General features: G+C 49.1%; 1 protein-coding gene across 3 annotated transcripts in view; it reads left to right on the forward strand.

Annotated features, from left to right (window-relative positions):
- cilp2 (cartilage intermediate layer protein 2) overlaps positions 1 to 12,500 on the forward strand; it is a 20,402-nt gene that overhangs the window by 6,759 nt on the left and 1,143 nt on the right. The window contains exons 2-10 of one of the 3 annotated variants that reach the window (XM_047027554.1): positions 1,096 to 1,191; positions 2,015 to 2,284; positions 2,630 to 2,812; positions 3,441 to 3,596; positions 3,724 to 4,041; positions 4,613 to 4,721; positions 5,153 to 5,310; positions 7,458 to 9,923; positions 10,004 to 12,500. The exon at positions 10,004 to 12,500 is cut by the window's right edge and continues 1,143 nt beyond it. In XM_047027554.1, coding sequence (XP_046883510.1) covers positions 1,096 to 1,191; positions 2,015 to 2,284; positions 2,630 to 2,812; positions 3,441 to 3,596; positions 3,724 to 4,041; positions 4,613 to 4,721; positions 5,153 to 5,310; positions 7,458 to 9,877 — 3,710 coding nt within the window. In that variant the 3' untranslated portion in view covers positions 9,878 to 9,923; positions 10,004 to 12,500. The remainder of the gene's footprint in view (positions 1 to 1,095; positions 1,192 to 2,014; positions 2,285 to 2,629; positions 2,813 to 3,440; positions 3,597 to 3,723; positions 4,042 to 4,612; positions 4,722 to 5,152; positions 5,311 to 7,457; positions 9,924 to 10,003) is intronic. The other 2 variants (XM_047027555.1, XM_047027556.1) reach the window with 2 other exon arrangements.

Here is a 12,500-nt window from a genome sequence, read left to right on the forward strand (position 1 = left end):
ACTGTCTCCAGATTCTTTCAGAATTGATTAAGAGGGTTGTGGAGGATGGAGGTCCAGAAAAAAAAACCTGGCTTTGAATGGAGAGAATGTGTGTATATGCGTGTGAAAGAGAGCGAGCGAAATAGAGAGCATCAAAATTGCTTTTCCACATGGACCCAGGTTGTCCTTAATGAGACTAGACATGCAGTGTTTCTCTCAAGGCTGAGAGAGAGTGCGTCTGGATCGGCAGACAGGACGTGCCCAGACTGCGGGCCGGTGTGATGAGCGTGTGAGAGGAGCCATCAAGAAGTGTGTGTGCAATTGGTGTGTGTGCAAGTGTGTGTGTGTGCAAGTGTGTGTGTGTGCAAGTGTGTGTGAAAGTGTGTGTGTGTGTGTGTGTAAGTGTGCTGAAACCTCAGATTCATCAGATGTTTTCTCTCTCACTCTCTCTCTCTCTCTCTCTCTCTCTGTCTCTCTCTCTCTCTCTCTCTCTCTCTCTCTCTCTCTCTCTCTCTCTCCTCTCTCTCTCTCTCTCCTCTCTCTCTCTCTCTCTCTCTCTCTCCCCTTCCACACACACGTACACACGCTCAAACTGGATCTCCACCAAGCTGCCCCTTGGACACAAGAGTTTGCGTGGGCAGTGAAAGGTGACCAGGGGGTTGTCTCTGTGTCCGCCCGGTGGCACGGAGACAGAAGGCTCTTGAAACACACACGCCCCAGGGACAGAACAGCGAGGTCGGGTTTCACGAGCGGGTCTTCCCCCCCCCCCCCCTCTGTCCTCCATCTCCCACCTCCTCTCCTCAGAGTGAGACGTCCCCCCCCCCCCCCCCCACATTCACAGACACTCAGACAACCAGGAAAATATGCCTTGAAACCGTTTCTTAGACACGTTCTCAATGAGAATCGTCATGCTTACGCCCCCATAAACCACAGGTTCTCCCTGGGAAATGTAATAGATCTATTGAACAGAACAGACCAGAGCTGTTGAGGTCAGTGTTACAGTGTTAGTGGTGTGGGCAGATAAGGGCTCCCTTGCCCAAGCAGGCCAGGCCAGACCGGACCAGACCGGATCGGCCATGACATATTCAATGATGTCTCCTCTCTGATCTCCATCAGGCCCCATCTGGAACAGCTCACTGCTCAGGAAGTGGAGCAGCTCAGACAGGAACAGGAAGCTGGCGTATAACACACTGACAGACTCTCAGACTACAGGTGACTCCTCCTCTCATCTACTTTTGAGAAACAAACCTTTTATTCCAAGGCTCCTGGCTTCTACCAGATGAACACACTAACAGAGCTTCGGCACCTGCTGAAATTTCCAAAAGAAAAGTTAAGCAGTTCAAATCATTGCCCGTGTTTGTTTTACTAAATGATCTACGTCAAGTGTAAAGTGCATGGTGTGTGTTAAAGAGGATCAGAGGAGCAGCCCTAGCCAACAGCACAGGAAAGTGAAATAATGTAAGACACTGGGGAGCTGTTTCACCTAAGTGACTATTCATTAACTGTCAAGGCTTCCTATTACAGCCAACACTCACACGGGCATGTCCAAAGACAATGACAAATGTCAACTCGCAAAGTACAAGTGGCTGTGTCACTTCAGGGTTCAATAAAAGCCCAGTTTGATGATGAAAAATACATTTTAATTGACCAGGGAAGGTCAGTGTAGATGTGATGATGTCCCAGAAGCACCCCCTTCAAAATAGTGTCGAAATAGTAGCGAATCTGTGAAAGTTGAACATGTGGCGGTCAAATGCTGGACAACGTGCCCTGCTTTCTCCTCCCTATCCCCCCTCCTCCTCCTCCGCCTTTCCTCCCCTTCTGCGTCCTGCAGCCTTGGGGGTTGGAAAGTCTCCGGACCGCGCAATCTCCCATGGGCGTCTCAACTCAGCACAAACGACAGAAGCAGATTCCTCTCTTAAACTTTATAACCCCTTCCCCCCCACCCCACCCCACCCCACCCCCTTCTCCTCTCCTCCTCCCTCCCCCCCCGGTCTGTTCTGGTCCTGACCTGTGTCTGCTTCGTCATGTATGGCAGGCGTAACGGAATGGACTTCCTGGTTCAACATCGACCATCCAGGGGGAAACGGAGACTACGAGAGGCTGGAGGCCATCCGCTTCTACTACAGGGAGAGGGTGTGCACCAGGCCGGTCGCCATGGAGGCCCGCACCACCGACTGGGTTGCCGCGGCCGACACCGGAGAGGTGGTGCATTCCAGCCTGGAGAAGGGCTTCTGGTGCATCAACAAGGAACAGCCTTACGGACGCATCTGCTCCAACTACCACGTCCGCTTCCAGTGTCCTCCTGGTAGGCTGCCAGGGCAGACGCTGCACACACACACACACATACAAAACCTCACACAACTAACCATCACTAACCGTCTCTAAAGGAGGGGATCCCTCATTGAATTCACAAGGTTTCTGCCCTTTTTTCTCCTTTAGTCAGTTTTTCTGGAAGTTTTTCCTGGTCTTCCTTGAGGGCTTAGGTTGGTTGAGGGTGTAGTTCTATGGACGTATGTGAAGCCCTCTGTGACATTGCTTGTAAAAAGGGCACTACAAATACATTTTGAATTGATTTGATTTGAACTACACACACACACACACACACACAAACACACAGTGGGTCTTACTCTTCTGCTTCCTGCGTGTCCAGTCCAGGCCTACTGGACGGACTGGGTGGCGTGGGGTCCTTGTTCAGTGACAGCCTGCAGCGACGTGGGGATCCAGGTCCGGAAGAGGACATGTCAGAGCACCCAGCCCCTCCCCCCGCTGATGGCCCCGCCCTGCCAGGGCCACCACTCAGAGAGGAGGGAATGTGCCACACCTCCGTGCAGAGGTACCATGGCAACACAGGAGACAACCTACTGAAAACAACTCTTCAGTTGTTTATTTGATTTCGTTTTGGTTTAAAAATGTGTATTTCAAGTAAAAAAAGGAAATGTGTGAAACGAACGTCACATCATAGGGTTTTGACGGTCATCCTTGAGAGGAAGACATGGTCCATATCTGAAATCGACCAGCAGGAACACATTTAAACTGACAAAAAAAAAAAACATTCCCATCCTCATAGTGTTCTGATGTGAGAGCCTTGTTAAGTTGTCACGTTGCTTTTCACCAGAGAATGTTTTTCTAGGACGAGTTTCTTCCAATTATCTGTCACCTCTCTCGACGGGCTTTTGATGTTGGTATGGCTTTGATCAAGGCAACGCTGTCAGTACAGGATTCTCTCTCCTACACAGACCTGTCTCTCCCTCCGTCGCCAAAAAAGTGGAACACACTAGTGTACCTGACACTCTAGCAATCCAGCAAGGGCACTCTCTCTAGTTCTTCAATCAGATACTGGCGTCTCTCTAATGAATTTCAGTTTGAACATGTTGAACACATCCCCACACTGCTCTCGAAAAAACGTATTCATGCTGTTTGATGTACACTTCCTCTCCTCCGTGTTCGTGACGCGGGCATAGCCGAGTGGAGCCCGTGGGGTCCCTGGGGAGCATGCTCCGTGACCTGCGGCAAGGGTCGCAGGATCCGGAGGAGAACCTGTGAGAGAACCTCAGAGAACGTGCATTGTGCTGGCCGGCCAGTTGAAGTACAGAAATGTGGGAAAGCAGTATGTCCAGGTAGCGTGGTTGGCACACACGCGTTAAAATGATCAAATCTTTATTATTATTTACAGTACACCACTAATGTGCGTGAGATGAAATAATCTCCATCCATGTCTGTTTATGTGTGTGTGTGTGTGTGCAGCAAAGTGCAAGCGTGTGTGTGGCGAAGGCCAGCCCAGCAAGGACTGCAGCCGGTGCGTGTGTCAGGGCCACACCCTGACGGGGGAGGTCTTCACCCTGACGGGGGTTCCCGTGGCGGGGGCGCGAGTGGCGTTGGCCAGCCAACCGAAGATCATCCGAGCCCGGACGGACGCCGCGGGCGTCTTCAGACTGCCGGGCACGTGCTCGTCCTCGCCTACCCTCCTCTCCATCAGGAAGGAGAAGTTTGCTCCCGTGACTGTCTCCTCCTCCAGTAACATAACGGGGACTTCCTGGATACGGGCTGTTCTCAAGTCTGCCGGTGAGCTCAAGATCTCATATTATTTTTTATTTTTTATTGTTTTACTTTAGGGTTTATGAGTAATGGTCACAAGCTACGATAGGAGAGGCCAAGGTAGAACGCGTCATTAATCCCAAACCCAGTTTAATACAAACATAACTGATGATACTATAGGGATCCTAACTTACAGTCTAACTGCTGCTTCAGACAGGCTGGGTAGTATATGTCTAGACAGGCCTGTGAAGTCAACATATAAAACTAAAATACGGAACACGAGAGAGATGGGAGAAGTCAATGAAGCAGGGAGACCCTCATCAAGGGAGCCCTCTGTCTGAAACCTCGGCAAGGAAACGGAATAACCAGGAAGAGGTTCACCGGGAGCCTCAACCCGAATAGATGTAATCCAGGCACGAATCACAAAGAGTGCGGGGACCAACAAGCGTTTCAGAGCGTAAAACACTGATTGAGTTTCATACTACTGAGATATTGCAACCCATAAAACTCAATCAGCCTTTTTACGCTCTGAAACGCTTGTTGGTCCCCAACCGTGGGAGCTTCCACGGGTCTGAGGATCTGTTTTATCTCCTGACAGAGAAACCGTACATGGTGAAACACCCGGAGGACAAAGTACGCTACGAGGGCCAGCGCGTGCTGTTGTGTTGCAAGGCAACGGGATCGCCGGCGCCGGACAAATACTACTGGTGAGCTGTTGAAAAGACCAGGACCTAGGGATGGAGTTGGAGGTGAAAATGCGGACGGACTCAAATATGTCGATCCCTGAGCACATGTCCATACTCAAATAGAGGGTGGCCGTCCAACGGATTCCGTTACACACCTGAAATCTCTGTTTATGTCTGTTTAGCTTACAACACCCATAGCATCACTCGGATGTTACACTGCCATACGTGAATCTGTCTATTACATTTACATTTAGTCATTTAGCAGACGCTCTTATCCAGAGCGACTTACAGTAAGTACAGGGAAATTCCCCCCGAGGCAAGTAGGGTGAAGTGCCTTGCCCAAGGACACAATGTAATTTGCCATGGCCAAGAATCAAACCGGCGACCTTCCGATTAATACCCTGATTGCCTAACCCCTCAGCCATCTGACCCCCAGCCATTTCTCCCTCCAGGTACCACAACGGAACTCTGCTGGACAGGAAGGAGTATAAGTATGAAGAAGACCTGGTGCTGAAAGACCTGAAGCCAGAGCAGAGTGGACGTTACCACTGCAAGGCCAGCAGCCTGACAGGCAGCATCAAGTCCTCGCCAGCCCTACTAACTGTGGTCGGTACGTACGCCCAACACCCCCCACATCCGTCCCCTTTGTGTCACACAGGAGAGCTGAGAACGTGTTGTACATTCTAGAACGTTTGGTTTGAGAGCTTCCGATTGGCAACACCTGTGGTGTAGCGAGAATTGTGCTCCAATCAACTTAGCTAAAGGAATATCCTGCGAAATGTGTGTGTTGTAGCCGTGGAAAACGGGCTGTGCCAAGGACACAACGGGATACCGCAGGCTACTAAATGAAATAAGGAAGAGAGAAAAAAACAAAAACTAATGGACTGAATCGGTTACATCGAAGAAGAAAAAACATACATCCTCCAGCAAAATAAGATAATAAAATCTCGAGGCTCGCAAAATCTGGCAGCTCTTGGAGCATTCGTTTTTATTATGTTTACCTTGGTAGAAAAGCACTCCATCCTAAACAAAGACTCTTTACCACGAGATCACCCTGGACACCGACAGAACCGACAGAGTCCCTCTTCTCCAGAACTCCCCGCATTGAAGTGAAATCCAAGACTGTCAATAAATCCTGCTGCTTTTTTTTGTCGAGTCAGACAAGTATGCGTTTCCACATCTGTGAGGGATAGATACACAATGGGAGTATTCCCCGGTTGCTTGTTAGCTGCGATATAAGTTGACAAAAAGGGACGGGAGGGGAGTGTGCTAAAGCTATCAACCCCGAGGCAGCTTCTGAAGGGGGCCTCGCACTCCCCCAACCTACAGTATGAGCTGTAAAACAACCACACCTGCGTTGGAGCAGAGCAGCTTGATGGATCTGCTCCAGGCCTGGAGAACAGTGTGGTTTCCTTCACAGCCTTATACTCCTTACCTAAATCCTTGGCGCGCCGTACATTTATTGACGTTTTGGTCCAAACTAAGACAAGTTAAGACAAGTTTTAGTAAAGGATATTCTGAAATGAAAGTTTTATTATTAGAACTCCAAGCATTCCTAGAAACGCTAATGATATACTTCCATATTCTCAGCCACATTATGCGGTTCTTAGTCTATTAAGTTCACATCCATTCAAAGCAAACCCTAAAGCTTAATGACTTTGATTTTTTTAAAGAATATTCAAAGTGTTCTTGGTAAAGGATCTGTCGTACAGTAATGGCACATCACACTAATGAAAAGATTCCATCTGTCTGCAATAATCTGCAGGTTATTAAGGAGATGGGGGAGTTTACAGGAAAACTGGTGCGTGAACCCAGTAGTGATATCATCATGCACATTAATCATTAGGCTAACATTTGGGTGAACAATAATCCTTTCTTTCCAGTTCCCATCTGGATGATGGGTGAATAAACGTTCTCTCTCCGAGTTCATGTCTAATTACTCTGTTTTGAATGTTTTGTCGTCCAGCTTGGCTTATCAAGGCTGTTTTCAGGCCATGTGATGTGTATGTGTGTGTGTTTGCGTGAGAGAGAGAATGACAGGGAGGAATAAAGGGAAGGACAGAGAATAAAAGAGAGAAAATATACCAGACTGCAGACATGCCAACCCAAATGACTGCCCTGCCAAATACAATTTTGAATTGTGCACTGAAGAATTCATATTAGTTACAGTGCCACCAGTCATGTTGCCCTTTTCCTTTGTAGGGCCATCCGGGTCATGACACCAGTGTGACAGAGTTAGAAAAGTTAAAGATGTAACTGTTATCCTGTAATAAGAATGATTCTGTGTTCAGCATTCCCTGTCAGTAGAGAGCCCTCTCCCAGCATGAACTCTGGGTAACATTAGGCTTACGTAAACAAACTGACCTAGGCTGACCATTATCTCACTAGAGGTGCAATAAATGTGTTTAACCTTATCTGTGCTGAGTGAATCATATGGTCAAGCCTAGGGTCAGAGAACTCTGTAAGTTTCCACATGCACGCGCACTCTGTCTCTGAGATCGATCATATTGACAGCTGATATGCAGAGGAGGGGACTTCTCACCAATAAATGGTCTTATCTGAAGACTTGTGAACCAGACAAACTTGTAGCACAATATTTCCGACAGACAGCAGGGTTATGACTTCAGGTGACTTTGGCTCGTATCCAAGCATGGACACCGAACCACCACCATGACGTGTTACTGTATTCATTGCTTCCTGAACATTCCTTGACCACTACCGAGCTATTCCTAACTCAATCAATGGTGTAATTCACAGCCAAAGGGACACCAGCCTGCAAGTCCACCCCTGAGAGCCACCTCATCCGGTTGCCCATGGACTGCACCCAACCTGGGACCGACTCAAAGCTATACGATGCCGGACGTTGCCTACACAACAAGTGCGCCGGTTCCCTGGACTTTGTCCTGCGCTGCAGGGACGCGAGCAGCTTCTGCTGCGGGGTCCAGAGCATGGAGAGCCGCGTCATCGACTGCGGGACCTACAGTCTGCCCATCCGTGCCGTGACGGAGTGCGGCTGCCAAACGTGCGTGGAGCCTAAGGTGTTGGTGAGAGGCAGGGTGGTCACCGCCGACAACGACGAACCCCTGCGCTTTGGGCACATCTACATCGGCAAGGAGAGAGTAGGCACCACGGGATACCAAGGAGGCTTCACCCTGAATGTCACCCCAGATACGGAGAGACTGGTGGTGAACTTTGTGGACCCCACAGAGAAGTTCATCGACACCCTGAAGGTGTTCATCTTCGACAAGAGAGGAGGCTCGGTCTACCATGATGTGAAGGTGATGAGAAAGAAAGAGCCCATCGACATCAACGCCGGGGAAACCAACATCATCGACCTGGGAGAGATTAAAGGAGAAGATCCCATCGGGCAGATCGTCATACCTCCTAACTCCTTTCACAGGGACAGTGGCGAGGTGTATGAAGGTACGGTGAAGGCCAGCGTCACGTTCATCGATCCCAGAAACATCACGACGGCGGCCGCCGCTCCAGGGGACCTGAACTTCGTGGACGACGAGGGCGACATGCTTCCGCTGAGGACCTACGGCATGTTCTCCGTCGACTTCCGTGACGAGACCAATAAGGAGGTCCTCGGTGCCGGGGCGGTCCAAGTCCTGTTGGACACCCAGCACGTCAAAATGGAGGAGCACATCCCCAAAATGAAGCTGTGGTCCCTCAACCCAGACACGGGCATCTGGGAGGAGGAGAGCGACTTCCACTACACCCAGAGGACGTCCGGGGGCCACGGCAGGAGCAAGAGGGAGGAACGCACGTTCCTCATAGGCAACATGGAGATCAGGGAGCGTCGCCTGTTCAACCTGGACGTGCCCGAGAACCGGCGCTGCTACGTCAAAGTGAGGGCCTACATGAGCGACAAGTTCCTGCCCACGGAGCAGCTGGAAGGAGTGGTCATCAGCCTGATCAACCTGGAGCCCAAGCCTGGGTACTCCTCCAACCCCAGGGCCTGGGGCCGCTTCGACAGCGTGATAACCGGACCCAACGGAGCCTGCTTGCCTGCCTTCTGCGACGCCCAGAGGCCGGACGCCTACACGGCTTACGTCACGGGGATCATGGGGGGAGAAGAGCTGGAGGCCGCTCCGTCGTCCCCCAAGATGAATCCGAACATCATTGGCGTTTCACAGCCGTACTTGGATAAGCTGGACTACCAGCGATCTGATCACGAGGATCACAACCTGAAGAAAACGGCCTTCAGGATCAACTTGGCCAAACCGAACCCGAACAACGTCGAAGAGAACAACGGTCCGATATACCCCTACCAGAGTTTAATCGGCTGCGAAAACGCCCCGGTAGACGCCAACCATTTCCGATTCTTCCGGGTTGAGAAAGACAAGTACGAGTACAACGTGGTGCCCTTCCAGGAGAATGACCTCACCACCTGGACGGGAGACTACCTCTCCTGGTGGCCCAACCCCCAGGAGTTCCGAGCCTGCTTCATCAAGGTCAAGATCCTTGGCCGAAAGGAAGTGATGGTGCGATCGAAGAACACGGGGGGGACCCACCCGCGAACGACGGGGCAGCTCTACGGCATCAGAGACATTCGCAGCACCCGCGACATGAGGGAGGCAAACACCTCGGTGGCCTGCTTGGAGTTTAAGTGCAGCGGCATGCTGTTCGACCAAGCGACCGTGGACCGATCCCTGATATCGGTCCTGCCTCAGGGAAACTGTCGCAGGATTGGCATCAACAACCTCCTGGGGGAGTACCTGAATAAACATCCTCCTGTCGTCCAGAACAACGAGTCGCATGCTTTCAACATGTTGGCCCCAATGGACCCGCTAGGACACAACTACGGCATCTACACCGTCACCGATCAGAACCCCAGGGTGGCCAAGGAAATCGCCATCGGACGCTGCTTCGACGGGACCTCCGACGGTTTCTCCAGGGAGATGAAGTCGGACTCGGGGGTGGCCTTGACCTACAGCTGCCCGGAGAGGACGGTGAGCAGGGAGAGCCTTTTCCAGCGTTTACAGACCAACCCGGGCCAGACCCTGTCCCAGATGGCCAGGGATATGAGGGAGTCGGAGGGGCTACAGGTGAGGAGAGGGTCCGCCCAGGTGGTAGCCTTCCCCTCGGAGCAGCAGGGCCGGACCCAGAGCAGGAGAGTTGTTTCTTCTGCAACCAGGAGGAGATCCACCATGAGGACTCAGCGACGGCAGTAGAGCTGCCCCCAAGCACCAAGAAGAAGAGATTGATTGACACAGAGAGGTAATGTTGAACGTCGATTTTCCATTCACATCCAATCATGCTCTGTTCATCCATGTCATTTACAAGCTGTGTTTATTCAGTCTGATTTGTTCTTAGGATCCTGAGGAATGAAAGGAAGAAGATGAGGTCTTCACAAGAAACAAGGGAGAACATGTTCACTTGCGTCAGTCTGGTGATGCTGAAAATGAACTCAGAACAGCTACTACAAACTACGAACCAGAGAAGAGAAAAAGGCTGACATTTGTTTTCTCTGAGGCTTACTTGAAAGGGTTTGGCAATAATCTCAGTATTCATTAATTTCTTTGTGAAAACCCTAACTTTAGACATGTATCCTGCAATGGACATTTATTTTATTGGCATTGATGTGATTTTCTGAAAGATATGATTGAACCAGTTTCCATTTTTATCTTCAGATTTGTTGCCTTCCACATTCCCCAGTCTTTACGTCTCTGAAATGCCTCATTTGAAACCAAACATTACCGTAAACACATCCCAATCCATAAACACTTCCTAATTGTCCAAAGCTTTCCTATTAACTTATGGTTCCCCTTAAAATCAGAGAGGGGAGTGCATGAGGTCATTGTTGTCTGTTTGTAACAGACACTGAGCGCTTTTCTAGAAACTGGAAGTCATCTCCGCCAAGGGAAGGTATTTTTAAGAGGACGTGGTAGGGTGCTTGGAATTACGACGTCTGTGGAACAGAGGACGATTCTTAGAATCTTGTATCTAGATTTTTTCTTTCTTTCACTAACCTAACTACAACATGCAGCAGGGCCAGTGCCAAGACTAGCATACCTTAACAAAGCGGATCCGACCAGTAGACCAAACAGACCGTGCAGAATGGGACCTGAGGAAGAGAGGAGATAGGGAGGGGATGACACATTTCCCTCCCGTCTTCTCATCCCACATTAGTCAAAGTCCTTATCCAACATACCTCTCTGCCCCTTGCCAGCTCTCCACCAACTGAGGTGCCGTCAACTGTCGGCATGCAATCGTAAAACAAATGAGCTGACCTTCTTTCTGAGACCTGTGTTGGGGATTTGGCGTGGCTACCTGTCTTTATCACCTGAATTGCAATAACTATGTTTCATTTAGACTTGAGAACCCTTGCAAATAACCCTGTGATAAGCCGTGCACTGCACAACGATTTCTATTGGTGTTTCATACGATACCCTTGGTTTGTTTGGCTGTGGTCCTAAGCGAATTTGAAAGGGAGCTTGTATAGGATTCATCTGCATTTTAAACATAGTGGAGAGCAATTATTTAAATGCTGAGTAATCTTTTTTCAACATTCATACCACATACTTGTAGTACCTTCATGTCTCTTTGCAAATAGTTATAGCATTTTCATATCTTCCTGCATGACTTATTATCTTTCACAGTAAAGACATGTTTTGACCCAAGTCACAATACAAAATAACACATTTTCAAACAAAACTATTTCAATTGAACAGCATATCTTCAAGTCCCAGGCAGAGCTAACCATCACCCATTGAGGATCACCCCAGTTTCACCAACACAACACTGTACTCATTTCCACTCCCTGACTAACTGAAGGCAAATTATTTTCTAGAACCAATTATAAAATATGCCATGTTCCCCTCACAGCATATGGGTTTTAGACCTTCCCCTGTGTCCTGCTACGGCAAAGCAGTGAATAGTGTGATGACGTCTCAAAACAAAAACGATTTAATTTAAGTCAGTGAATTGAAGGAATCTTTTCCAATTGGTAATATGTTTATCTTCATCGTGAGTGATTCTATGTCTCTCCAGACCAGTGGAGAACCCATCAAGCTAAACTAATTCCTTGTCCAGTGAGGGTTTGTGGTCCCTAGAGTAAACAAACAGGGCTGGCAAGTAATCATAACCACAGCTTTAATTAAGAAATAAATTACGAATACACTTGAGGGTGTTGACCGTGACTTTCATAAACAGCCAAACAAGTTCATTTACAGGATAATGTGGAGCCTAATTCAAACCCTTGAGGTCTGCATCCAAGATTCAAAACAGCTCCTAGTGATGCCCCAAGGTAAAATCTAAATAATTTCCCAGGTGTTTTCAATAAAACCTCTAGGTATTTGATCAATTACACCGAACCAATTAGGAGTCTCATTTGATTCAACTTTGTTGATATAGCATCCGCCAAAACTGTTTGCTGTGAAATAGATGTACACACACACACACACTCGGATCTTAGATGTCATGAATAACCATACAGTAAAGTCACCGAACAGGTATGGAGCTTCAGACAAGACATTTGGACATGATGGTTCGTGGACCCTCTGGCCATTATCAGTGACCTATCCAATCACTGAGCTGTTAAGAACTCCATGAGATCACGTTCTAGCGTCGGCCAGATGAAGACAAATATCATCTTGGTGCAGTTCAGTGCTCCCAGCTGAAGGAAACGACATGGCTATAATTAGGCACACGTGTTTGAAAGATAATAAGTCGCGTCGGAGAGCCCTATCGTCTGAGGTGAACGAAAGCAGCCCTAGGAACGCTGGTAGGACCAGAGGACATGTGGCACTGTAGCCATCCAGAGGAGTGTTCTGCGATGGAGAAGGGGAGATTACG

The sequence above is a fragment of the Hypomesus transpacificus genome, chromosome 10, assembly GCF_021917145.1.
Source record: "Hypomesus transpacificus isolate Combined female chromosome 10, fHypTra1, whole genome shotgun sequence".
NCBI lineage: Eukaryota > Metazoa > Chordata > Actinopteri > Osmeriformes > Osmeridae > Hypomesus > Hypomesus transpacificus.